We start from the raw sequence: 26,264 nt of genomic DNA on the forward strand, positions 1-26,264 counted from the left end.
TGTCCATTGGTGTAAGTGAGGTGTTAAAGTCCACCACTATTACTGTGTTTCTGCCAATTTCCTCTTTTACAGCTGTTAGCAGTTGCCTTATGTATTGAGGTGCTCCTATGTTGGGTGCATATATATTAATAACTGTTATATCTTTTTCTCGGATTGATCCCTTGATCATTATGTAGTGTCCTTCCTTGTCTCTTGTAATATTCTTTATTTTAAAGTCTATTTTATCTGATATGAGTATTGCTACTCCAGCTTTCTTTTAATTTCCATTTGCATGGAATATCTTTTTCCACCCCCTCACTTTCAGTCTGTATGTGTCCCTAGGTCTGAAGTGGGTCTCTTGTAGACAGCATATATATGGGCCTTGTTTTTGTATACATTCAGCAAGCCTGTGTCTTTTGAAGTATTTAATCCATTCACATTTAATGTAACTAACGATATGTATGTTCCTATGACCATTTTCTTAATTGTTTTGGGTTTGTGTTTGTAGGTCCTTTTCTTCTCTTGTGTTTCCCACTTAGAGAAGTTCCTTTAGCTTTTGTTGTAGAGCTGGTTTGGTGGTGCTGAATTCCCTTAGCTTTTGCTTGTCTGTAAAGCTTTTGATTTCTCCATAGAATCTGAATGAGATCCTTGCCAGGTAGAGTAATCTTGGTTGTAGGTTCTTCCCTTTCATCACTTTAAGTATATCATGCCACTCCTGGCTCGTAGAGTTTCTGCTGAGAAATCAGCTGTTAACCTTATGGGAGTTCCCTTGTATGTTATTTGTCGTTTTTCCCTTGCTGCTTTCAATAATTTTTCTTTGTCTTTAATTTTTGACAGTTTGATTACCATGTGTCTCGGCATGTTTCTCCTTGGGTTTATCCTGTATGGGACTTGCTGCACTTCCTGGACTTGCGTGGCTATTTCCTTTCCCATGTTAGGGAAGTTTTGACTATAATCTCTTCAAATATTTTCTTTGATCCTTTCTCTCTCCCTTCTCCTTCTGGGAACCCTATAATGCAAATGTTGTTGCGTTTAATGTTGTCCCAGAGGTCTGTTAGGCTGTCTTCATTTCTTTTCATTCTCTTTTCTTTACTCTGTTCTGCAGCACTGAATTCCACCATTCTGTCTTCCAGGTCACTTATCCGTTCTTCTGCCTCAGTTATTCTGCTATGGATTCCTTCTAGTGTAGTTTTCATTTCAGTTATTGTATTGTTCATCTCTGTTTGTTCTTTACTTCTTCTAGGTCTTTGTTAAACATTTCTTGCATCTTCTCAATCTTTGCCTCCATTCTTTTTCTGAGGTCCTGGATCATCTTCACTATCTGAATTCTTTTTCTGGAAGGTTGCCTATCTCCACTTCATTTAGTTGTTTTTCTGGGGTTTTATCTTCTTCCTTCATCTGGTACATAGCCCTCTGCCTTTTCATCTTGTCTATCTTTCTGTGAATGTGGTTTTTGTTCCACAGGCTGCAGGATTGTAGTTCTTATTTTTCTGCTGTCTGTCCTCTGATGCATGAGGCTATCTAAGAGGCTTGTGCAGGTTTCCTGATGGGAGGGACTGGTGGTGGGTAGATCTGGGTGCTGCTTTGGTGGGAAGAGCTCAGTAAAACTTTAATCCACTTGACTGCTGATGGGTGGGGCTGGGTTCCTTCCCTGTTGGTTCTTTGGCCTTAGGTGACCCAACACTGGAGCCTACCTGGGCTCTTTGGTGGGGCTAATGACAGACTCTGGGAGGGCTCACTCCAAGGAGTACTTCCCAGAACTTCTGCTGCCAGTGTCCCCATCCCCACGGTGAGCCACAGCCACCACCCGCCTCTGCAGGAGACCCTCCAACACTAGCAGGTAGGTCTGCTTCAGTCTCCCCTGGGGTCACTGCTCCTTCCCCTGGGCCCCTATGCACTCACTACTTTGTGTATGCCCTTCAAGAGTGGAGTCTCTGTTTCCCCCAGTCCTGTCAAAGTCCTGCCATCAAATCCCACTAGCCTCCAAAGTCTGATCCTCTAGGAATTCCTCCTCCCGCTGCCGGACCCCCAGGTTGGGAAGCCTGACATGGGGCTCAGAACCTTCACTCCAGTGGGTGGACTTCTGTGGTGTAAGTGTTCTCCAGTCTGTGAGTCACCCACCCAGCAGTTATGGGATTTGATTTTACTGTGATTGCACCCCTCCTACCATCTCATTGTGGCTTCTCCTTTGTCTTTGGATGTGGGGTATCTTATTTGGTGAGTTCCAGTGTCTTCCTGTCAATGACTGTCCAGCAGCTAGTTGTGATTCTGGTGTTCTCACAAGAGGGAGTGAAAGCATGTCCTTCTACTCCGCCATCTTGGTTCAGCAAAGAATGTTATCTGCTAGTGTTGGAGCATCTTTTCATGTGCCTAATGGCCATCTGTATGTCTTCTTTGGAGAAATGTCTATTTAGATCTTCTGCCCATTTCTTGATTGAGTTGTCTGGGTTTTTTGATATTAAACTATATGAGCTGTTTGTATATTTTGGAAATTAATCCCTTTTTGGTAACATGGTTTGCAAATATTTTCTCCCATTCGGTAGGTTGTCTTTTCATTTTGTTTTATGGTTTCCTTTGCTGTGCAAAAGCTTTTAAGTTTGATTAGGTCCCATTTGTTTACTTTTTCTTTTCTTTCCATTACTCTAGGAGAGTGATCCAAGAAAATATTACTGTGGTTTATGTCAAAGAGTGTTCTGCCTATGTTTTCCTCTAGGAGTTTTATAGCATCCAGTCTTACATTTAGGTCTTTAATCCATTTTGTGTATGGTGTTAAAGAATGTTCTAATTTCATTCCTTTACATGTAGCTGTCCAGTTTTTCCAGCACCACTTATTGAAGAGACTATTTTTTCTCCATTGTGTATCGTTGCCTCCTTTGTCACAGATTAACTGACCATAAGTGCGTGCGTTTATTTCTGGGCTTCCTATCCTGTTCCACTGATCTATATGTCTGTTTTTCTATCCTGTTCCATTGATCTATGTCTGTTTTAACAGTACCATACTCTTTTGATGACTGTAGCTTTGTAGTATAGTCTGACATCAGCAAGCACGATTCTTCCAGCTCTGTTCTTCTTTCTCAAGACTGTTTTGGCTATTTGGGGTCTTTTGTGTTTCTGTACAAATTAAAATTTTTTTGTTCTAGTTCTGTGAAAAATGCCATAGGTAACTTGATAGGGATTGCACTGAATCTGCAGATTGCCTTGGGTAGTAAGGTCATTTTAACAATATTGATTCTTCCAATCCTAGAACATGGTCTATCTTTCCATCTGTTTGTGTGGTCTTCAATTTTTTTTCATGAGCACTTTCTAGTTTTTGGAGTACAGATCTTTTGCCTCCTTAGGTAGGTTTATTCCTAGGGATTTTAATGTTTTTGATGTGACGGTAAATGGGATTGATTCCTTAATTTCTCTTTTTGATAGTTCTTTTTTAGTGTATAGAAATGCAACAGATTTCTGTATATTAATTTTCTATCCAGCGACTTTACCAGATTCATTGATGAGCTATAGTAGTTTTCTGGTAGTGTCTTTAGGATTTTCTATGTATAGTATCATGTCATCTGCAAACAGTGATGGTTTTACTTCTTCTTTTCCAATTTGGATTCCTTTTATTTCTTTTTTTTCTCTGATTGCTCTGGATAGGACTTCCAAAACTATGTTGAATGAAAGTGGTGAGAGTGGGCATCCTTGTCTTGTTCCTGATCTTAGAGGAAATGCTTTCAGCTTTTCACCATTGAGTATGTTGTTAGCCGTAGGTTTGTTGTATATGGCCTTTATTATGTTAAGGTATGTTCTCTCTGTGCCCACTTTCTGAAGAGTTTTTTTTAATCATAAATGGATGTTGAATTTTATCAAGCTTTTTCTGCATCTATTAAGATGATCATATGGTTTTTCTTGTTCAATTTGTTAATGTGGTGTATAACATTGATTGATTTGGGGATTATGAAAAACCTTTGCATCCCTGGGATAAATCCTACTTGCTCACGGTGTATGATCCTTTTAATATAAAGTTGCATTTGGTTTGCTAGTTTCTTTAAATTTTAAAATTTTATTTATTTTTTATACAGCAGGTCCTTATTAGTCATCAATTTTATACACATCAGCATATACATGTCAATCCCAATCACCCAATTCATCACACCACCAAGTTTGCTAGTATTTTGTTGAGGATTTTTGCACCTATGTTCATCAGTGATATTGGCCTACAATTTTCTTTTTTGTAATATCTTTGTCTGGTTTTGGTATCAGGGTAATGGCAGCCTCATATAATGAATTTGGAAGTGTTCCTTCCTCTGCAATTTTTTGGAATAGTTTCAGAAGGATAGGTGTTAACTCTTCTCTAAATGTTTAGTGGAATTCACCTGTGAAGCCACCTGGTCCTGGAGTTTTGTTTATTGGGAGTTTTTAAATTACTGATTCGATTTCAGTACTGATAATTGGGGTTCCTTTCTAAGTGATAAATCATTTTTTCTCACTCCTTTCAGATATTCTCTTTGTAGTTGGCTTTCAGTATTTTTAGTATTATGTTTCTGTGTGTGGATCACTTTGTGTATTTGATTTGAAGTTCGCTGACCTTGGATGTGTAGATTAATATTTTTTGTCAAATTTGGGGAGCTTTCAGCCATTATTTCTTTGAATATTTTTTCCTGTTCTTCTCTCTCCCATTCTTGATACTCCCATTATGTGTATGTTGGTGTATTTAATGATGTTCCACTTTTCTTTGAGGCATTTTTAAAATTCTTTTTTCTCCCTTATCTTCAGATTGCATAATCTATCAATCTATCTTCAAATTTGGTGATTTGAAACAGCTGGGTTCTGCAAGTTAAAATCTACTGTTCAGCCCCTCTAGTGAATTTTTAATTTCACTGATTGTAGTTTACACTTCCAGATTTTTCATATAATTCTTGAAAACAATATTCTATGTCTTTACTGATATTCTCTATTTGTTAAGACATTGTTATCACACCTTCCTTTATTTCTTTTAGCTTCATTTAGTTCTGTGAACATATTTGTAATGGTTACTTTGACATCTTTGTTAAGTCTGATATCTGGGTCATGTCACAGAGTTAGTGTTACTTGCTTTTTTTCCTGTGTATGGGTCACACTTTCTTGTTTCTTTGTATGTCTCATATTTTTTTTTGAAAACTGAGTATTTTATGTAATATATTAGAAACATTTTAGGTGGCAACTCTAGAGACTGATTCCCCCAACCCTGGGGCTTGTTTTTGTTGTTGTTTGTGTATTTATTTGTGTAGTAACTCTACTGGACTATTTTAGGAAAGTCTAGTTTCCTCACATGTGAAGCTTCTTATGTTGCTTCTCAGAGGACACAGACTTGGTTACGTGCAGTAGTCACCATGGTCTGACAGTGTTGAGTAGGGCTCTCTTTAACTTTCTCTTTCTCTGATGTCTCTATTAAGCTGGCTGACTGCTGGTATCACATCCAGCTGTTATGCTCCTCTAATTGCATGATGATTGCTCTATTGTTTTCAACAATGCCTGGAGGTGTAAACTGCTCTACAGTCTAAACCAGTTATATTCAGACAACTTTGTAGGGATGGTCTTTAATGCAAATCTTTGAGGTTTGTTCTGACGCCAGTAAGGCTCTTCTGAGCTGTCTTTTTCCATAGCTCTCTATGGTAATATAGCTGGTCTGTGAGTTACTTGTTCAAACAGAGCTACTATCCTCCTCTTAATTGCTTACCACCAAAATCTCCATTATTTTCAAGACTACTCTTTGGCTTGAACTTTCCCACACCCTGTTTCAAGTGAAGTAAGTTCCTTTAGAGAGAAGTTTGAAGCTCTCTGTTCTTATGGACTGCCTTTCTCCCTGGGGAAAATCTCTGAGCCTCTGCTCCAGACCTTTGAGGGGTGGGAGGGGGGGGCAGTGGACTCCTTTCCTCTGAGTGATACCTCTTGTTTAACAGAAGGGTGCTGGGTAGGGTAGTAGTAGTAGTCTCTGGTTTTCTTGGATTGCCTCTTTGGGTATGGAACCACTGCCCTAAGAGTTAGCTGGGAAAAGGAAAACCAGGGCTCTAATATTCTTGGTCTGACTTGCCTGAGGTACATAATCTGCCCTATAAGTGGAGGCTGGGTGAAGGAAGGGAGGCTCATTCTCTTGGCCATACTTGCCAGGAACTGAGGCTTTGCAACTTGCATCTCAAGGTGGAATGAGAAGTGTTGGCAGCCTGCTGCTCTTTGTGGCATACCATATCACTTGAAGGGGGTGTGAGCATTGTTTTCCTGGCCATACTTGCCTGGAATGGAGCTTCCCTCATGCTAATCTGGGGGAGAGACAGGAAGGGAGTAGGTCATGGCTCAAGTACCACAGACTCACGTTTCTTTCCAAGATTTAGTAGATATTCTATAGATCTTTCTTCATTTTATGTATGCTCTAAGGACAATTTCCAGAGACTTTAAATGTTTTTTTCTGTATTTTTTTTTTGCCCATTTCTTCCAATGTTGGTAATATTTCTCTTACTGATTACTAATTTAAATAGGTTTAAAATATTTTATCCAAGTTTGTGGTTGTTTTGCTGGGCAGCTGGTCCTATCAGGTTCTCATGCTGCCACTCCAAAAGTGGAAATCTCTAGAAAACTCATTTTATTGATAAGAAAACAGACCAAGAGAGGTGGTGCCATCTGCCTAGAGCCACAGTGTGTTTGTGGCACAGATGAGACTAGAAGCCAGGGGCACTCACTCTTGGTTGAGTGCTCCTTTGACTGGTTACCCTGTATATATATATATATTTTTTTAATTTTTAATTTATTTTTTTGCGGTATGTGGGCCTCTCACTGTTGTGGCCTCTCCCATTGTGGAGCACAGGCTCCAGACGAGCAGGCTCAGCGGCCATGGCTCACGGGCCCAGCCGCTCCGTGGCATGTGGGGTCTTCCCGGACCGGGACACAAACCCGTGTCCCCTGCATCAGCAGGCGGACTCTCAACCACTGCGTCACCAGGGAAGCCCAAGATATTTTTTTAAAAAATAGAAAAAATCAGTAAAACCGAGAGCTGGTTTTTTAAGAAGATAAACAAAATTGACAAACCACTATCCAGGATCACCAAGGAAAGAGATAGTACCCAAATAAACAAAATAAGAAATGGAGGCAGAAAAATAATGACCAATACCACAGAAATACAAAATATTATAAGAGATTACTATGAACAGTTATACGCCAACAAATTGGAGAACCTAAAAGAAGTGGACAAGTTTCTAGAAACATAGCCTGCCAAAACTGAGTTAAGAAGAAACAGATAATTTTTTTCCTTTTCCATTATGGTTAATCACAAGATATTGAATATAGTTCACTGTGCTATACAGTAGGACCTTGTTGTTTATCTATTTTATACAAAGTAGTTTGTATCTGCTAATCCTAAACCCCTAATTTATCCCTCCCCCACCCCCTTTCCCTTTTGGTAACCGTAAGTTTGTTTTCCATGTCTGTGAGTCTCTTTCTGTTCTGTAAATACATTTATTCGTATCATATTTTAGATTCCACATATACGTGACATCAAATGATATTTGTCTTTGTTGGACTTACTTGACTTAATATGGTAATCTCTAGGTCCATCCATGTTGCTGCAAATGGCATTATTTTGTTCTTTTTTATGGTTGAGTAGTATTTGTGTGTGCATGTATATCTATCTATCTATCTATCTATCTATCTATCTATCTATCTATCATATCTTCTTTATCCGTTCATCTGCTGACAGACATTTAGGTTGCTTCCACGTCTTGGCTATTGTAAATAGTGCTGGTATGAACATTGGGTGCATGTATCTTTTTCAATTAGAGTTTGCTCCAGATACATGCCCAGAACTGCAGGATGATATGGTAACTATATTTTTAGTTTTATAAGGAACCTCCATGCTGTTCTCCATATTGGCTGTATCAATTTACATTCCCACCAACAGTGCAAGAGTATTCCCTTTTCTCCACACCCTCTCCAGCATTTGTTGTTTGTAGATTTCTCTGATCATGCCCATTCTAACCGGTGTGAGGTGATACCTCATTGTAGTTTTGATTTGCATTTCTCTATTAGTGATGTTGAGCATATTTTCATGTACCATCTGTATGTCTTCTTTGGAGAAATGTCTGTTTAGGTCTTCTGCCCATTTTTTGATGGGGTTGTTTTTGTTATTGAGTTGTATGAGCTGTTTGTATATTTTGGAAATTAAGCCCTTGTTGGTCACATCATTTGTAAATATTTTCTCCCAGTCTGTAGGCTATCTTTTCATTTCATTGATGGTTTCATTTGCTGTGCAAAAGCTTTTGATTAGGTCCCATTTGTTTATTTTTGCTTTTATTTCTATTGCCTTGTGAGGGTGACCTAAGAAAACATTGGTACGATTTATGTCAGAGGATGTTTTGCCTATGTTCACTTCTAGGAGTTCTTTGGTGTCATGTTTTATATTTAAGTCTTTAAGACATTCTGAGTTTATTTTTATGTATGGTGTTAGGGGGTATATCCAGTTTTCCCAGCACCACTTGCTGAAGAAACTGTCCTCTCCATTGTATATTCTTGCCTCCTTTTTCATAGAGTAATTGACTGGAGATTTGTGGGTTTCTTTCTTTTTTTTATTTTTATTTTTTGCGGTACACGGGCCTCTCACTGCTGTGGCCTCTCCCGTTGTGGAGCACAGGCTCCGGACGCGCAGGCTCAGCAGCCACGGCTCACAGGCCCAGCCGCTCCGTGGCATGTGGGATCCTCCCGGACCGGGGAACGAACCCATGTCCCCTGCATCGGCAGGCGGACTCCCAACCACTGCACCACCAGGGAAGCCCTTGTGGGTTTATTTCTGAGCTCTCTATTCTGCTCCATTGATCCATGTGTGCTTTTGTGTCGATATGATGCCATTTTGATTACTGGAGCTTTGTAGTATTATCTGAAGTCTGGGAGGGTTATGCCTCCAGCTTTGTTCTTTTTCCTCAGGACTGCTTTGTCAATTCTGGATCTTTTATGGTTCTATATAAATTTTAGGATTATTTCTTCTAGTTCTGTGAAAAGTATCATGGGTAATTTGATAGGGGTTGCATTGAATCTGTAGATTGTTTTGGGTAGTATGGACATTTTTTTTTTTGTGGTACATGGGCCTCTCACTGTTGTGGCCTCTCCCGATGCGGAGCACAGTCTCTGGACGCGCAGGCTCAGCGGCCACGGCTCACGGGACCAGCCGCTCCGCGGCATGTGGGATACTCCCGGACCGGGGCACAAACCCGCGTCCCCTGCATCGGCAGGCGGACCCTCAACCACTGCGCCACCAGGGAAGCTCAGTATGGACATTTTAACATTATTAATTCTTCCAATCCAAGAGCATGGGATATCTTTCCATAAAGAAACAGATAATTTGAACAGACCAATCACTAGAAGTGAAAATAGAATCTGTAATAATAATAAAAAGTCCCTGCAAAAAAAAAGTCCAGGACTGGATGGCTTCACTGGGGAATTCTACCAAATATACAAAGAACTTATACCTATCCTTCTCAAACTATTCCAAAAAACTGAGGAGGAGGGAACACTCCCAAAAATTCATTCTATGAAGCCACTATCACCCTGATACCAAAACCAAAGACACTACAAAAAAAAGAAAATTATAAGCCAATATCTTTGACAACTATAGAGGCAAATATCCTCAAAAAATATTTTTAGCATACCGAATACAATAATACATAAAAAGGATCATACACCATGTTCAAGTTGGATTCAATCCAGGGTCGCCATGATGCTTCAATATATGCAACTCAATCAATGTGATACACCACATTAATAAAACACAAAAACCATACGATTATCTCAATAGATGCAGAAAAAGTGCTTGATAAAATTCAACATCCATTCATGACAAAAACTCTCATCCATCAAGGTGTGTATAGAGGGAACATATCTCAACACAATAAAAGCCATTTACGACAAACCGACAGCCACATAATACTCAATGGTGAAAAGATGAAAGCCTTCCCAATAAATTCGGGAACAAGACAAGGATGCCCACTCTCACCACTTCTATTCACCATAGTATTTGAAGTCCTAACCATAGCCATCAGGGAAGAAAAATAAATAAAAGGTATCCAAATTGGAAGGGAAGAATTAAAACTGTGACTATTTGTAGATAACATGATACTCTATATAGAGCACCCTAAAGACTTCACACAAAAACTATTAAAAGTGATAAATGAATTCAGAAAGGTAGCAGGCTACAAGATTAATATAGAGAAATCTGTTGCATTTCTTTGCACTAACAATAAAATATCAGAAAAAGGAAGTTTAAAATAATTGCCATTTACCCCAATAAAGATGTTAAAAAAATAATAATTCCCATTTAAAATTGCATCAAAAATACCTAGGGATAAACTTAATCAAGGAGGTGAAAGACCTATATGCTGAAAATGATAAAACACTGATAAAGAAAACTGAATATGATTTAAAGAAATGGAAATATATCCCATGCTCTTGGACCGGAAGAGTTAATATTGTTGAAATGGCCATACTGCCCAGAGCAATCTACAGATTTAATGTCATCCCTATCAAAATACCCATGACATTTTCCACAGAACTAGAACAAATAATCCTAAAATTTATATGGAACCACAAAAGACCCAGAATTGCCAAAGCAAGCCTGAAGAAAAAGAACAAAGCTGGAGGCATAACCCTCCCAGACTTCAGATACTACTACAAAGTTACAGTAATAAAAATGGCATGGTACTGACAGAAAAACAGACATATGGATCAATGGAACAGAATAGAGAGCTCAGAAATAAACCCACACACTAACGTTTAATTGACAAAGGAGGCAAGAATATACAATAGAGAAAAGACAGTCTCTTCAGCAAGTGGTGTTGGGAATGCTGGACAGTTACATGTAATAAAATTAGAACACTCCCTCACACCATATACAAAAATAAACTCAATATGGTTTAAAGACCTAAATATAATATAAGACATGATGCCAAAAAACTCCTAGAAGTGAACATAGGCAAAACTTTCCCTGACATAAATCATAGCAATAGTTTCTTAGGTCAGTCTCCCAGGGCAAAAGAAATAAAAGCAAATTATAAGCTTTTGCACAGCAAAGGAAACAATCAACAAAACAAAAAGACAACCTACAGAATGGGAGAAAATATTTGCAAATGATGCAACCAACAGGGGTTTAATATCCAAAATATAAAAACAGCTGATACAACTCAATATCAAAAAAAATCAATCAAAAAATGGGCAGAAGACTTAAACAGACATTTCTCCAAAGAAGACAGACAGATGGCCAATAGGCACAATGAAAAGATGCTCAAGATCGTTATTAGAGAAACACAAATCAAAACCACAATGAGTTATCATTGGTCAGAATGGCCATCATCAAAGAGTCTACAAATAATAAATTCTAGAAAGGGTGTGGAGAAGAGGACCCTCCTACACTGTTGGTGGGAATGTAAATTGGTGGAGCCACTATGGAAAACAGTATGGAGGTTCCTTAAAAAACTAAAAATAGAGCTACCATATGATCCAGCAATCCCACTCCTAGGTATGTATCTGGAAAAGATGAAAACTATTTTGAAAAGATACATGTACCCCAATGTTCATAACAACATTATTTACAATAGCCAAAACATGGAAACAACTCAAATGCCCATCAACAGACAATTGGCTTAAGGAGATGTGGTGTATATATATATATATATATATATACACACACACACACACACACACACACACACACACGCACGCACATATACACACAATGAAATATTAGCCATAAAAAAGAACGAAATATTGCATTTGCAGCAACATGGATGGACCTAGGGAATATCATACTAAGTGAAGTAAGACAGAGAAAGACAAATATTCTATGTGGAAGGTAAAAAATAACACAAGTGAATCTACATACAAAATATAAACAGACTCACAGACATAGAAAACAAACTTATGGTTACCAAAGGGGAAGGGAAAGGGGAGGATAGATAAATTAGGAGTACTGGATTAACAGATACAAACTACTATACATAAAATAGATAAGTAACAAGGTCCTACTGTATAGCACAGGGAATGATATTCAGTATCTTATAATAACCTATAATGGAAATAATCTGAAAAAAAACATATATATAAAATAATCACTTTGATGTATACCTGAAACTAACACAATATTTTAAGTCAATTAAACTTTAATTAAAAAAAAAGACAGAGACTGAAGGTTGAGGTTCAAAATGGCAGCACAGGAAGACCATGAACACAGTTCCTCTCACAGACACAACAAATTTTCAGCTATATTTGGAACGATTTTCCTTTGAAAAAGACCTGAAAACTAGATGAATAGCACCTCCACAAACAAAAGCTAAAAGATAAACTTTGAGACAGATAGGAGAGGCAGAGACATGGTCTTGCCATGGATTCCACTCTAGGAGCAGTGACCCAAAGTGAGGAGGGATACCACAATATGGTATTTTCCCTTGAGATGTGAAGGGATTGAACCCCACATCAAGCACCGCAATCCCTGGGTCCAGCACCAGAAAGACAAGCTCCCAAAATGTCTGGTTTTGAAAATCAATGGGGATTAAGAGGTCAGAAGAACCACAGAACTACAGGGAACAAGAAACCTGCTCTTAAACAGTTCATGCACAATCCATTTCACACGGAGATCCAGAGAAAAAGCAACAGTTTGAAAAGCACCTAAGCTATAAGTAAGGGAGACCCACTTACTAATCTTAAAGTAGCTGCTGGGGAGGCAGGAACCTCCTGAGACTTTTCCCAGGGACGGAAGCATTGGCTGACACCATTTTTCTTTTCTTATTTTTTTCCTTCGGTATGCAGGCCTCTCACTGTTGTGGCCTCTCCCGTTGCAGAGCACAGGCTCCGGACGCGCAGGCTCAGCGGCCATGGCTCACAGGCCCAGCTGCTCCGCGGCATGTGGGATCTTCCCAGACCGGGGCACGAACCCGTGTCCCCTGCATTGGCAGGCGGACTCTCAACCACTGCGCCACCAGGGAAGCCTCTCTTTTCTTTTTTTAAATTTATTTTTTTATACAGCAGGTTCTTATTAGTTATCCATTTTATACATATTAGTGTATATATGTCAATCCCAATCTCCCAATTCATCACACCACCCCTCCCCCCACCACTTTCCCCCCTTGGTGTCCATACGTTTGTTCTCTACATCTGTGTCTTTATTTCTGCCCTGCAAACTGGTTCATCTGTACCATTTTTCTAGGTTCCACATATATGCGTTAATATACGATATTTGTTTTTCTTTTTCTGACTTACTTCACTCTGTATGACAGTCTCTAGGTCCATCCACGTCTCTACAATGACCCGATTTCATTCCTTTTTATGGCTGAGTAATATTTCATTGTATATATGTACCATATCTTCTTTATCCTTTCGTCTGTCAATGGGCATTTAGGTTGCTTCCATGACCTGGCTATTGTAAATAGTGCTGCAATGAACATTGGGGTGCATGTGTCTTTTAGAATTGTGGTTTTCTCTGGGTATATGCCCAGTAGTGGGATTGCTGGGTCATATGGTAATTCTATCTTTAGTTTTTTAAGGAACCTCCATACTGTTCTCCACAGTGGCTGTATCAATTTACATTCCCACCAACAGTGCAAGAGGGCTCCCTTTTCTCCACACCCTCTCCAGCATTTATTGTTTGTAGACATTCTGATGATGCCCATTCTAACTGGTGTGAGGTGATACCTCATTGTAGTTTTGATTTGCATTTCTCTAATAATTAGTGATGTTGAGCAGCTCTTCATGTGCTTCTTGGCCATCTGTATGTCTTCTTTGGAGAAGTGTCTATTTAGGTCTTCTGCCCATTTTTTAATGGGGTTGTTTGTTTTTTTAATATTGAGCTGCATGAGCTGTTTATATATTTTGGAGATGAACCCTTTGTCCATTTGCAAATATCTTCTCCCATTCTGAGGGTTGTCTTTTTGTGGCTGACAACATTTTGCAATCATATCCTAACTTGGTGATGACAGAGCTGGCAGGTGTCATTTTTGGTGCCCTCCCTCTAGCCTGGTTACACCATTGGGCATGCTCTGCACACCCTGCAAAACAGCCTGACTGGGTGAGCACCTTGAGCACCCACCCACTTCACACACAGCTGCCCCACACCTGGGCCAGGTGAGAGCACTACCCCCCTCCCCCGCCTAAGCGCAGCAGTTGCGATGCAATCAGACCAGGCGGGTACCCTGTGTACTGTCCACCTGTGCAGCAATCTCACCACAACTGGGCCATGAGAGCACCCTGAGTCCACCCCCACACCATGCAACAATTGTTCTGCAACCAGGCCAGGCATGTGCCTCATCCCCAACCTTCCATGAAACAGCTATGCTACAATCAAGGGGGTGAGCACACACACCTTGCCTCACCCTCCCCATTAGCAGCTATGGCCCCACAAGAGCCCACACAAGGGACACCTCTTGAGTGTCTGGCTCTGATGTCCAGGGGAGAATGTGTTTCCAGGCCCCATGGATCATCTGCTACACTAGAACCCTCCTTCAAGACCTGGGGAGGTAGCTGTTTCGCCTAATATACATAGACAAAGAGTCAGACAAAATGAAGAGACAGAAGAATATGTTCCAAACCTAAGAACAAATCCCCAGAAAAAAGACCTTAATGAAATGGACATAAACAACCTGCCTTATAAAGTGTTCAAAGTAATGGTCACAAAGATGCTCACCAAACTTGGGAGGATACTGGAAGAGAAAATATAAGAAAGAAGCAAACAGAAGTAATATCTGAGCTAAAAAATACACTTGAGGGGTTTAACAGCAGACTGGATGAAGTAGAAGAACAAATTAGTGAGCTGGAAGATAAAGCAATAGGAATCACTCAGAGCAGCAAAATGAAAAAAGAATTTTAAAAAAGTGAAGATATTTTAAGGGACCTCTTGGATAACATCAAGAGTATTAATATGCACATCAAAGGTGTCCCAGAAGGAGAAGAGAGAGAAGAAGGGCTGGAAAAATTATTTGAAGAAATAATGGCTGAAAACATCCTCCATCTGGGGAAGGAAACAGACATCCAGGTCCAGGAAACCCAGAGAGTTCCAAATAAGATGAACCCCCCAAAAAACACACCAAGATATATTATACTTAAAATGGTAAAAGTTAAAAATAAAGAGAGAACCTTAAAAGCAGCAAGAGAAAAACAACTTACTACATAACAAGGGAAACCACATAAGACTGTCAGCAGATATTTCAGCAGAAAATTTACAGGTTAGAAGAGAGTGGCATGACATATTCAAAGTGCTGAAAAGAAAAAACTTCCAATCATGAATTCTCTACCCAGCAAGGTTATCACTCAGAATTGAAGGAGTGATTAAGAGTTTTCCAGATAAGCAAAAGCTTTAACTCCTTTAGGAGTTCATACCACTAAGAAGGCCTTACAAGAAATGTTAAAGGGATTCTCTAAGCTGAAAAAACAGGCAGTAATTAATAATAAGAAAACAGAGACTTCCCTAGTGGCACAGTGGTTAAGAATCCGCCTGCCAATGCAGGGGACACAGGTTCAAGCCCTGGTCTGGAAAGATCCCACAAGCCGTGGAGCAACTAAGCCCATGCACCACAACTACTCAGCCTGTGCTCTAGAGCCCGCAAGCCACAACTAGTGAGCCTGCATGCCACAAGTACTGAAGCCCGTGTGCCTAGAGCCCGTGCTCTGCAACAAGAGAAGCCAGTGCAATGAGAAGCCCACGCTCACTGCAACTAGACAAAAGCCCGCGTGCAGCAACGAAGACCCAATGTAGCCATAAATAAATAAATAAATTTATAAAAAAAAAAAGATGGGCAGAGGACCTGAGTAGACATTTTTCCAAAGAATACATAGAGATGCCCAAGAGGCACATACATGAAGTGATGCTCAACATCATTAATTATTAGAGAAATGAAAATCAATATCACAATGAGATACCACCTTACACCTGTTAGAATGGTTATTTTCAAAAAGACAAATAAGTGTTGACGAGCACGTGGAGAAAGGAAAACCCTTGTGCACTGTTGTTTGGAATGTAAATTGGTACAGCCAGTATGGAAAACATTATGGAGATTCTTTTAAAAATTTAGACTAGGACTACCATATTATCCAACTATTCCACTTTTGGGTATTTATCCAAAGAACATGAAACACTAATTCAAAAAGATATATGCACCCCTATGTTCGTTGCAGCATTATTTATAATAGCTGAGATATGGGGAAATCTAAGTGTCCATGGATGGATAAATGGATAAAGATGTGGCATATATGTGTATATGTGTGTGTACACACACACACACACACACACACAGTGGAATGCTACTCAGTCATAAAAATGAATAAATCTTGCCATTTGTGACAACATGGATTGAGGGCATTATGCTAAATGAGTCTGAAGAAAAAAGATAAATAGGCTATGATTTCACTCATATGTAGAATCTAAAAAACAAAACAAATGAAAAACAAAACAAATTGAAAACAAACTCATAGATACAGAGACTAGATTGGTGTTTACCAGAGGGGAAGAATGCTGGGGATTGGGCAAAAGTGGTAAAGGGAGCCAATTATATGGTGACAGATGGTAACTAGACTTTTTGAGGTGATCACTTTGTAGTGTATACCAGTGTTGAATTATAATGTTGTACACCTGAAACTTTTAATATAATTAAAAAAGAGAGAAAATTAAAAAAGAGAGATTGGCAAAGTGGATTAAAAAATGTGTTGTCTATATGCTGGCTACAAGAAATTTCCTTCAAATATAACATTATAGGCAGACTGAAAATAAAAGGATGGAAATAGGTATATTATATAAACAGTAATCAAAGGATAGCAAGAGTAGCAATATTATATTAGTTATTGTAATTTCAGAGCAAAGAAAATTACTTGAGACAGACAGGAACATTATACAATGATAAAAGGTGAAATCCACAAAGAAGACATAGCAATCATAAATGTGCGTGCATCCAATAACAGTGTTACAAAATATGAAGCAAAAACCAATAGGAGTGAGAAGAGCTAGATAACTCCACAGTTATAGTTGAAGATTTTAATGTGCCTGCTCAACAAATAATAGAACAATTAGCCAGAAAATAAGGAAAAGTATACAAGAACTTGGCAACACCATGAACCAGTGAGATCTAATCAACATTTATAGACTACTCCTCCCAACAACAGCAGAATACACATTCTTTTCAAGTGCCCATGGAACATTTACTAAGATCATATCCTGGGCCATAAAATAAATCTCAAAAAGTTTAAATAACTGAAATTATACAAGTTGTGTTCTCTGACCACAATGGAATAAAACTAGAATTCAGTAACAGAAAGATAACAGGAAAATCTGTAAACACTTAGAAACTAAACAACACACTACGAAGTAATCTATGGGTCAAAGAGGAAGTCTCAAAGGAAATAAAAAAATACATTGAAGTAAATGAAAATGAAAATACAATATAGCAAAATTTGTGGGCTACAGCTAAAGCAGCTCAGTGAGGGAAATTTACAGCACTAAATACATACATTAGAAAAGAGGAAAGGTCTCAATAATTTAAGTTCCCATCTCAAGAACCTAGAAAAGAAGAGCAAACTAAATGCAAAGCAAGCAGAATGAAGTGAATAATAAAGAGCAGAAATCAACAACACTGAAAATACAAAGGCAATAGAGAAAATCAATGGAGGAGATGGTTCTTTGAAAAGGTGGATAAAATCTACTAACTCTTGGCAAGAATGACAGAGAGAAAAGAAGGGAAGATGTAAATTATCAATATCAGGAATAAAACAGTAAATATCACTACAGACCCTGCACACATCAAAAGAATAATAAGGGAATAATAATACAAAGAACTCTATACATATAAATTTGACAACTTAGGGGACTTCCCTGGTGGTGCAGTGGTTAAGAATCCGCTTGCCAATGCAGGGGTCATGGGTTCAAGCTCTGGTCTGGGAAGATGCCACATGCCATGGAGCAACTAAGCCCGTGCACCACAACTACTGAGCCTGCCCTCTATAGAGCCTGCATGCCACAACTACTGAAGCCCACGTGCCTAGAGCCCGTGCTCTGCAACAAGAGAAGCCACCACAGTAAGAAGCCTATGCACCACAACGAAGAGTAGCCCCTGCTCAGTAGCCCCCTACTTGCTGCAACTAGAGAAAGCCCGCATGAAGCAATAAAAACCCAATGCAGACAAAAATAAATAAATAAAATAAATTTTAAAAAATAAAATGCTGATGTTGTCAGCCTTGGCCATACCAATTTATATATAAAAAATTTTTTGACAACTTAGACGAAATGGGTCACTTCACTGAAAAACACAAATTATCAGAAATCACCCAATATAAAATAGATAATGTGAACAGTCTATAACTATTAAGGAAATAGAATATGTAGTTTTAAACTCTTGAAAAAAATCTCCAGGCCCAGTTACACTGCAGAATTCTACCAAACATTAAGAAAAGAACTGACATAAATTATACACAATCTTTTCCAAAAATATGAGGAAACACGTTGCAATTCATTTTATGAATCTAGTATTACCCTGATACCAAAACCAAAGACTGTACAGAAAAAAAACTACTGACCAATGAATATAGATAAAAAATCTTTAACAATATGCTAGCAAACAGAGTTCAGCAATATATAAAAAGAATTATGGGAGGGAGGGAGACGCAAAAGGGAAGGGATATGGGGATATATGTATATGTATAACTGATTCACTGTGTTATAAAGCAGAAACTAACACACCATTGTAAAGCAATTATACTCCAATAAAAATGCTAAGAAAAAAAAAGAATTATACACTATGACCATGTGGGGTTTATTCTAACGATGCAAGGCTGGTTCAATATTTGAGATCAGTCAATGTAATCCCCCATATTAACAGGTTAAAGAAGAAAAATCACATGATCATATCAATTGATGCAGGAGAAGCATGTGACAAAATTCAATACTCATTCATGAAACTAGCAGAGAAAAGGAATAGTGGGAACTTCCTCAACTTGATAAAGAGCTTCTACAAAAATCCTATGGCTAACATTATACTTAATGGTGAAAGACTGAATGTTTTCCCCCTAAGAGAGTGAACAAGGCAAGAATATCCACTCTCATTACTCTTAACTAACATGGTGCTGAAAGTTCTAGTCTGTGCAGTAAGGCAAGAAAAGGAAAGAGAAGGCACATAGATTGGAAAGGAAGAAATAAAACTGTCTCTATTTGCAGATGACATGGTTGTTTACATAGGAAATCCTAAGGAATCTTCAAAGAAAATTCCTGAAATGAGTGAGTTCAGCAAGGTTGTGGGATACAAAATAAACACAGAAATAGCAACTGCATTTCTTCATACTAGAAATTAACACAGGACACCACTTACGATCACTCAAAAAAAAAAAAAAACCCACAGCACTTAGATATAAATCTAACAATACATGTACAGGAATTGTATGCTGGAAACTACATAATGCTGATGAAAGAAATAAAAAATCTAAATAAATGAAGAGACATACCCTGTTCATGGATTGGAAGATTCGGTATAATAAAGATGTCAATTCTATTTTTAAATTGAGATATAATTAAAGATGTCAATTCTTGATATAAAGTGTACTAGGTTCGATGGAGTCCTCCCCCAAAATTCATGTCCTTCCTGGTACTTCATCATGTGACCATATTTGGAAATAGGGGCACTGCAGATGTAACTAAGTTGAGATCATACTGAAGTAGAGTGGACCCTTAATCCAATAATGGCTGTGTACTTATAAGAAAAAGAGAAAGACAGAGGGAGAATGCCATGTGGTGACAGAGACTGGAGTTATGAATCTATAAGCCAAGGAATACCAAGGTTTGCCAACAACCATAAAAAGACAGGACGAGGCAAAGAAGGATCCTCTCCATAGAGCCTTCAGAAAGAGTATGGCCTACTGACACCTTGATTTCAGACTTCTGGCCTCCAGAACTGTGAGAGAATAAATTTCTCTTGTTATAAGTCACCCAGTTTGTGCTAATTTGTTATCACAGTTCTAGGAAACAAATACAGTTTAATGCAATTCCTATCAAAATCCCAGGAGGAATTTTTGTAGATTTAGACAAGATTATTCTAAAATGAATATAGAAGGGCAAAGGAACTAGATAGCTAATAACAATAAAGTGGGTACAATCACTCTACTTGCTTTTAAGACTTATTGTGTAGCTATAGTAATCAGGTACTCGCAGAGGGACTGACACATAGAGAAAATAGAGAACTCAGTAAGAGACTCACAAATATGCCCAACTGATTTTTTGTCAAAAGTACAAAAGCGCGGGCTTCCCTGGTGGCGCAGTGGTTGAGAGTCCGCCTGCCAATGCAGGGGACGCGGGTTCGTACCCCGGTGTGGGAACATCCCACATGCCGCGGAGCGGCTGGGCCCGTGAGCCCTGGCCGCTGAGCTTGTGCGTCCGGAGCCTGTGCTCCACAACAGGAGAGGCCACAACAGTGAGAGGCCCGCGTACAGGAAAAAAATAAAATAAAATAAAAGTACAAAAGCAATTTAATGGAGGAAAGACAGCCTTGTCAACAAATGGTGCTAGAGCAACTGGATATCACAGCAAAAATGAACCTCAACCTAAATCTCACACCTCATACAAAAATTAACGTAAAATGTATTATGAACTTAAATGTAAAATATAAAACTATAAAACTTAAAAAAAGAGGAGAAAATCTTTGGGATATAGGGCTAGGCAAAAAGTGTACTAGATACCAACTTGAGCCTCTCCTTTGAACTGAAATTCCTAGCAAAAGCAGGTAAATAAGACGTGTGTTCTGGTGGAAAGAGCCCTGGAACTGAGGTCAGACGGTTCTAGTTCTGATTTTCATTCATTAGCCATATGAACTTAGGCAAATTGGTAACTTGACTTTTTTGAATCTTAAAAATTTCCTTATTTGTATATCAAGGATAATACCAGCATTTCCTACTTCATAGAATTACTGGGGGGCGGACTGTCAAATGAAATAATGGATGTAAGAATGCTCTGTAAAATGTAAATTATGATAGTGTGGGCTTGAGGTTTTATATTTGTGCAATAGCCATTTTGCCACTGTATGGAGGCACTTGATAAAGGTTATCTGCTTAATAAATAATGAATGAGTGACTGGTCATCAGAAAAGTCAAATAAGGGCAAATTTTTTTCCAAGTATTTAAAACAAAAGGGATGCATAGCACATTCAATCAAACAGTAAAAAGCAACATATACTATGTAAAGAGCCAAGAGGGTTATTAAATTAATCTCTGTATAGAAAAGCTAACTATCCCATCATGTTTCAGGGAATTAGCAATAATGGATGGGAGGCTGGTCAAAAAACTAAAAAAATATTAACCTCTCTAACAGGCAACCCAAGATTCGGAGAGATGGAACAGTAATACATTAGACAGAATAAAAGTGGCAAAATGCTCAGAGCAGTTTTGGCCTTATATAGCGACTATGGAAATTGATCAATTTGAATTTATAGTACAATTTAATTTTAGTTTGTATTTGTTACTATGGCAAACACATCTGAAGGTCCAGATGAGGCTCATGGCTTAGAAATTTAATTTTCTCTTCTTCCCAAAAGAAAGTTAAGATGAGGGGGAAAAAAAGATGTATATATCTCCAAAATGTTCAACGCTAAAGTTTTTTTTTAAACTTAAATTTACACAGGCCATAATTACATAGCTCCAGAATTCTGGGTTTCTGTAAGATGATGCTAGTTTGTACCAGGTTGTCACCCTGCTATATTGTTCCACCATCTGTTGTGGTTTGCAGACGTTTGTATATGAAGAAGCAGTTGGGCAAGTCAGGAGCCTTGGATATTAACATGGACTCAAGTAATGACTTTTGTGTGACTTTAAGCAAGCCATTTGACCTTCTTAATATTTTATAGCTCCCTTATAATAACAGTACTACCTTACCTTACCTGTGTATGAGTTGTTAAAGTTCACAACACATATTATTATTTTAATTGATCCTTAAAACCTCAGTATGGGAGTCAGAAAAGGTATTATTTCCATTTTACAAATGAGAAAACTGAAGTCAAACAGCAGAGGAGGAATATCCATATGCAAAAACAAACAAATGAGAAACCATTTAGACCCTTACCTCATACACCATAAACAAAAATTAACTCAAAATGAATCACAGACCTATATGTAAGAAATAAAACTATAAAAGCTACAAGAAAACATAGAAGAAAATCTTTGTAAATTTGGAATAGGCAAAGACTTCTTATCATGACTAAAAACATGACCCATAAAAGAAAAAATAATAAATTGGTCTTCATCAAAATTCAGAATATTTGCTTTTTAAATGCTGCCATTAAGAAAATGAAAAGACAAACCAGAGACTGGGAGAAAATATTTACAAATAGTATATTTGATAAAGGATTTGTATCTAGAATACATAAAGAACACATAACTTACTGAGAATCTAATTTAAAAAATGGGAAAATAATTGAATAGATATCTTTCCAAAAAAGATAAACAAATGGTCAATAAGCACATGAAAAAATGATCAACAGTGTTAGCTATCACGGAAATTCAAATCAAAACCACAATGAACTACCATTACATACCCACTAGAATGGCTATAATAAAAAAGATGGACAATAACAAGTGTTAATAAGGATGTGGAGAAGTTGGAACCCTCATACACTGCTGGGAGGAATGTAAAAGGTGCAGCAACTTTGGAAAACAGATCGCAGTTCTTCAAAAAGTTTAGAGCGTTACCATATGAGCCATTAATTCATGTACTCAAGAAAATTGAAAACAAACCTTTGAAAACGAAGACTTAGACACAACTGTTCATAGCAGCATTATTTGTAATAGCCAAAAAGTGGAAACAAATAAAATATTTATCAACTAGTGAGTGGATAAACAAAATGTGACATACTAATTCAATAGCCTATAAAAATATTCTATTTATTCAGCAATAAAAAGGAATGAAAGAGTGATACATGCTACAGCATGGGTGAACCTCAAAAACAGTAAGCTAAACTGAAAGAAACCAGACACAAGAGGTCACAAATATGACTCCATTTATATGAAGTGTCTAGAATGAGAAAATCTATAGAGCTAGAAAGCAGATCAGTGGTTCCCTGGGCCTGAAAATGGGAGCAGGGATTGACTGCAAATGGGCAATGGGAAAATTTTTGGAGTAATGAAAATATTCTAAAACTGGATTATGGTGTCAGTTGCATAACCATACATTTACTAAAAATCACTGAATTATATACATATAATGGGTGAATATTACAGTATATAAATTACATCTTAATAAAGCTGATCTAAAAATTACTGAATAAACCTGCACTGAAAAGAAAAAAAAGCAGCAGAGGAGGGACTAAAACACAGGTCTTCATTGTTCCTTCTACTCTATTATCACCTGTCTCAGAAGTGGCAGAATAATAATAAACTTTTTCAAAGGGTTAGTCTCATCACAGGGGAATAATTCTACCAGGTTTTGAAAATACAAAGTAATTCAAAATGCCAGATGGTACTGCTACTTCGACCTAATCCATAGTATACCTGTATTAGAAATTTTCTACTTTTAACTATTTACATTTCACAAACCCAGGGAAATTTTATAGTGTGTAACCACATTTTAATACAAATTTATTTACATTAAAACTCATATCGAAAAGCATTATTCTATGTAATTTCTAATACATAAGATCATTTAGTTCTTTAAAATTAGCTTAAAGTTTAATATCATTGTTTGACTTACAGTGTGGCTAATAAGGCTCAGAGCATCTTCACAGCAGCCCCAAATTTCTTCCAGGGGACAGAGTTCTTCATTCGGCACCCCATCTGGCACGAAGAGGTTAATCAAGCTGTGCATACATTTGCTGAAAATCAAAAAGAGAAAACGGATCCCATAAGGAAAGAAATCATTGACTTCATGGCTAAGATAAGTAAAATCTGGATCTCATCCCAGACTAAGAGCTTCAAAACACGTCTGTTCTTCCTTCAATTTTATCTGGCCTCCAAGCTCAGAAGACAGATTTTTGAAGATATAAAGGGGGCTGACCAATCCTTCCTTTTATTATGCCTACGGTTGTCTTTCACTATATATATATTTTTTTTAGTTTCCTGAACTAAGGAGTTGTGTCTGTTTACTATATTTTATGAGCTGGTTTAATCTACAGATACTTTAAAGCATCTCGTTACATCCTCAAATGCAGAAGGGAATTGGGATTTAATTTGGGAGTAATTCCAGGAGAACTCTCTCATGTCTCAGAAAAGGAAGACTGTAATGAAGTTTTCCAGAGAAAAATCACACAATATCTATTTTTCCCCCATGTCTAGGCGTAGAGAACATAAAATCTTCAATAAATACTATTTTATATTACGTATAGCACTTATTGGTCCTTAAAGAAAGGTGCTTAGAAAAAAATATATGAGGCAAATGTAGCAAAATGTTAACATCTGTTAAATTTGAGTGGTGGATACACTCGTGTTTGTTATATTAATCTCTCTACTTTTCTGTATATTTGGCATATTCAGTAATGAACGAAAGAAAGGTACTTAATTAGTAATTTTATTATATATACAGGCTCACACAAAGAAGCAACTTTCTCCCTCTTTTCTCCTTTGGGAAAACCAGACTCCTTTACCTTGCCTTGGTCTATCACACAACTCTAAATATGGAGCTATTCTGAGGGCTTTTTAGTCCAGGAGTTACAGGAGTGGCCCAATCATCTTTTGAGTCAGTTGAGTATGATTGATGACTTATGGGACATTGACTATAGCACTTTTGGCTATCAAAAACTAGGATTCGGGCTTCCCTGGTGGCGCAGTGGTTGAGAGTCCGCCTGCTGATGCAGGGGACACGGGTTCGTGCCCCGGTCCGGGAAGATCCCACATGCTGCGGAGCGGCTAGGCCCGTGAGCCATGGTCGCTGAGCCTGCGCTCCGCAGTGGGAGAGGCCACAACAGTGAGAGGCCCTTGTACCGCAAAGAAAAAAAAACAACAACAAAAAAATAAAACTAGGATTCAGTGTTGAATTATATTTACTAACCTGTATCTCAAAACATCAACTGATTCTTTCTTTTTGTGGAGAAATAAAGCCTTTTTCAAGGCCTTTAGAGCAATAGAAGGATAGTGTGCAGGCATTTCCATTGCTAATGCTACAGGAAGGGAAGCAAAAAGATTGTGAATACCATAATCTCATCCATCACAGTTTTCATCCCACGTTACAACTGACTTTCTCTAATGAAACTGACCTGAGACAGATGAACAAAAACAAATAAATAAACAAAGACAAAAACCCAAAAATGAATTTTATAAAATGATGAATCCATGGTGGCTTTCAGAGATAGCTTCTACTTTCTGGGCAGAGTAACATGGTAGGATCACCAGGTTATATTTTTTCTTCAGCAAACATCAACAGAGAACCTACTGTTTCTGTAAGCCTGCGCATAGTCATACAGGTGAAGCAATAATCTTAGGAACCAAAGTGAAGGAGGGGCACACTAAGAAGGAAACAGAAAGCAGATAAGTAAAAGGGTACTAATCAAAAACAGATTTATACTAAATATACTGTTTCTGCCTAACATTAAAAACAGGAAACACTTGACATAAGAGTAAGTATCAGAGGTAAAACCCCTAAAACTTCTAGACGCATTTACCAGGCCTCTAGAATTGGAGTTCCATTATACAAGGAACAGTGGTCACCATCACATGTCTATAAAGTATACGCCACCAGCTCCACAGGTCTAGAAATTCTGTCTTGGCAAGACAAGGAAAGGTAAATGTGACTCTTGTGCACTTGGGGCTACCTAATACCTTTATTAGCCACACATAGGCTCCTGAGGAGGGTGAAAGATATAAAGGGAACATAATGAGGCCATTTCTTGCAGTATATCCTCATAGAGGCTCTGAGCCCCCCAATACTACTTATAGCCCAATGACAAATTTGAGGTTGGCAATTGTGTTAGAAATATCACCAATATTTCTCTGTACACTTTCATAAACGGCTAAGAGTGTATTACTTTTGATTAGTGAAGCAGCTGATTGCCTATTTCTAACTAGCTGAGCAAAACTAACTTTCTGAAGTTTGAGCTACCTCTATTGTGTAGTTATATTATTCGATTCTACACATAAAATAAATATGAGCAATGCACTTTGCTAGGGTTTATAAGTACAACAAATACAAGTAATTATTACTCATGACCCTAAGGAGCCTAAAGAAAAAGATAAATGCACAAACGATTATAATACAAAATAGTTTGAGAATGCCATTAGAGAAGGAGAAACAAAGTGCTATGAGGATACATTGCTTCCCACCTGGAGGAAAGAGAGAAGAGAGAGAAGAAAGAAAA

General features: G+C 38.0%; 1 protein-coding gene across 1 annotated transcript in view; it reads right to left on the minus strand.

Annotated features, from left to right (window-relative positions):
• TEX11 (testis expressed 11) overlaps nucleotides 1-26,264 on the minus strand; it is a 345,012-nt gene that overhangs the window by 13,593 nt on the left and 305,155 nt on the right. The window contains exons 27-28 of the mRNA XM_012535167.3: nucleotides 24,962-25,070; nucleotides 23,669-23,789 (exon numbers count right to left, since the gene is read on the minus strand). Of these exons, the coding sequence (XP_012390621.2) occupies nucleotides 23,669-23,789; nucleotides 24,962-25,070 (230 nt within the window). The remainder of the gene's footprint in view (nucleotides 1-23,668; nucleotides 23,790-24,961; nucleotides 25,071-26,264) is intronic.

This window comes from Orcinus orca, chromosome X, assembly GCF_937001465.1.
Source record: "Orcinus orca chromosome X, mOrcOrc1.1, whole genome shotgun sequence".
NCBI classification, from domain to species: domain Eukaryota; kingdom Metazoa; phylum Chordata; class Mammalia; order Artiodactyla; family Delphinidae; genus Orcinus; species Orcinus orca.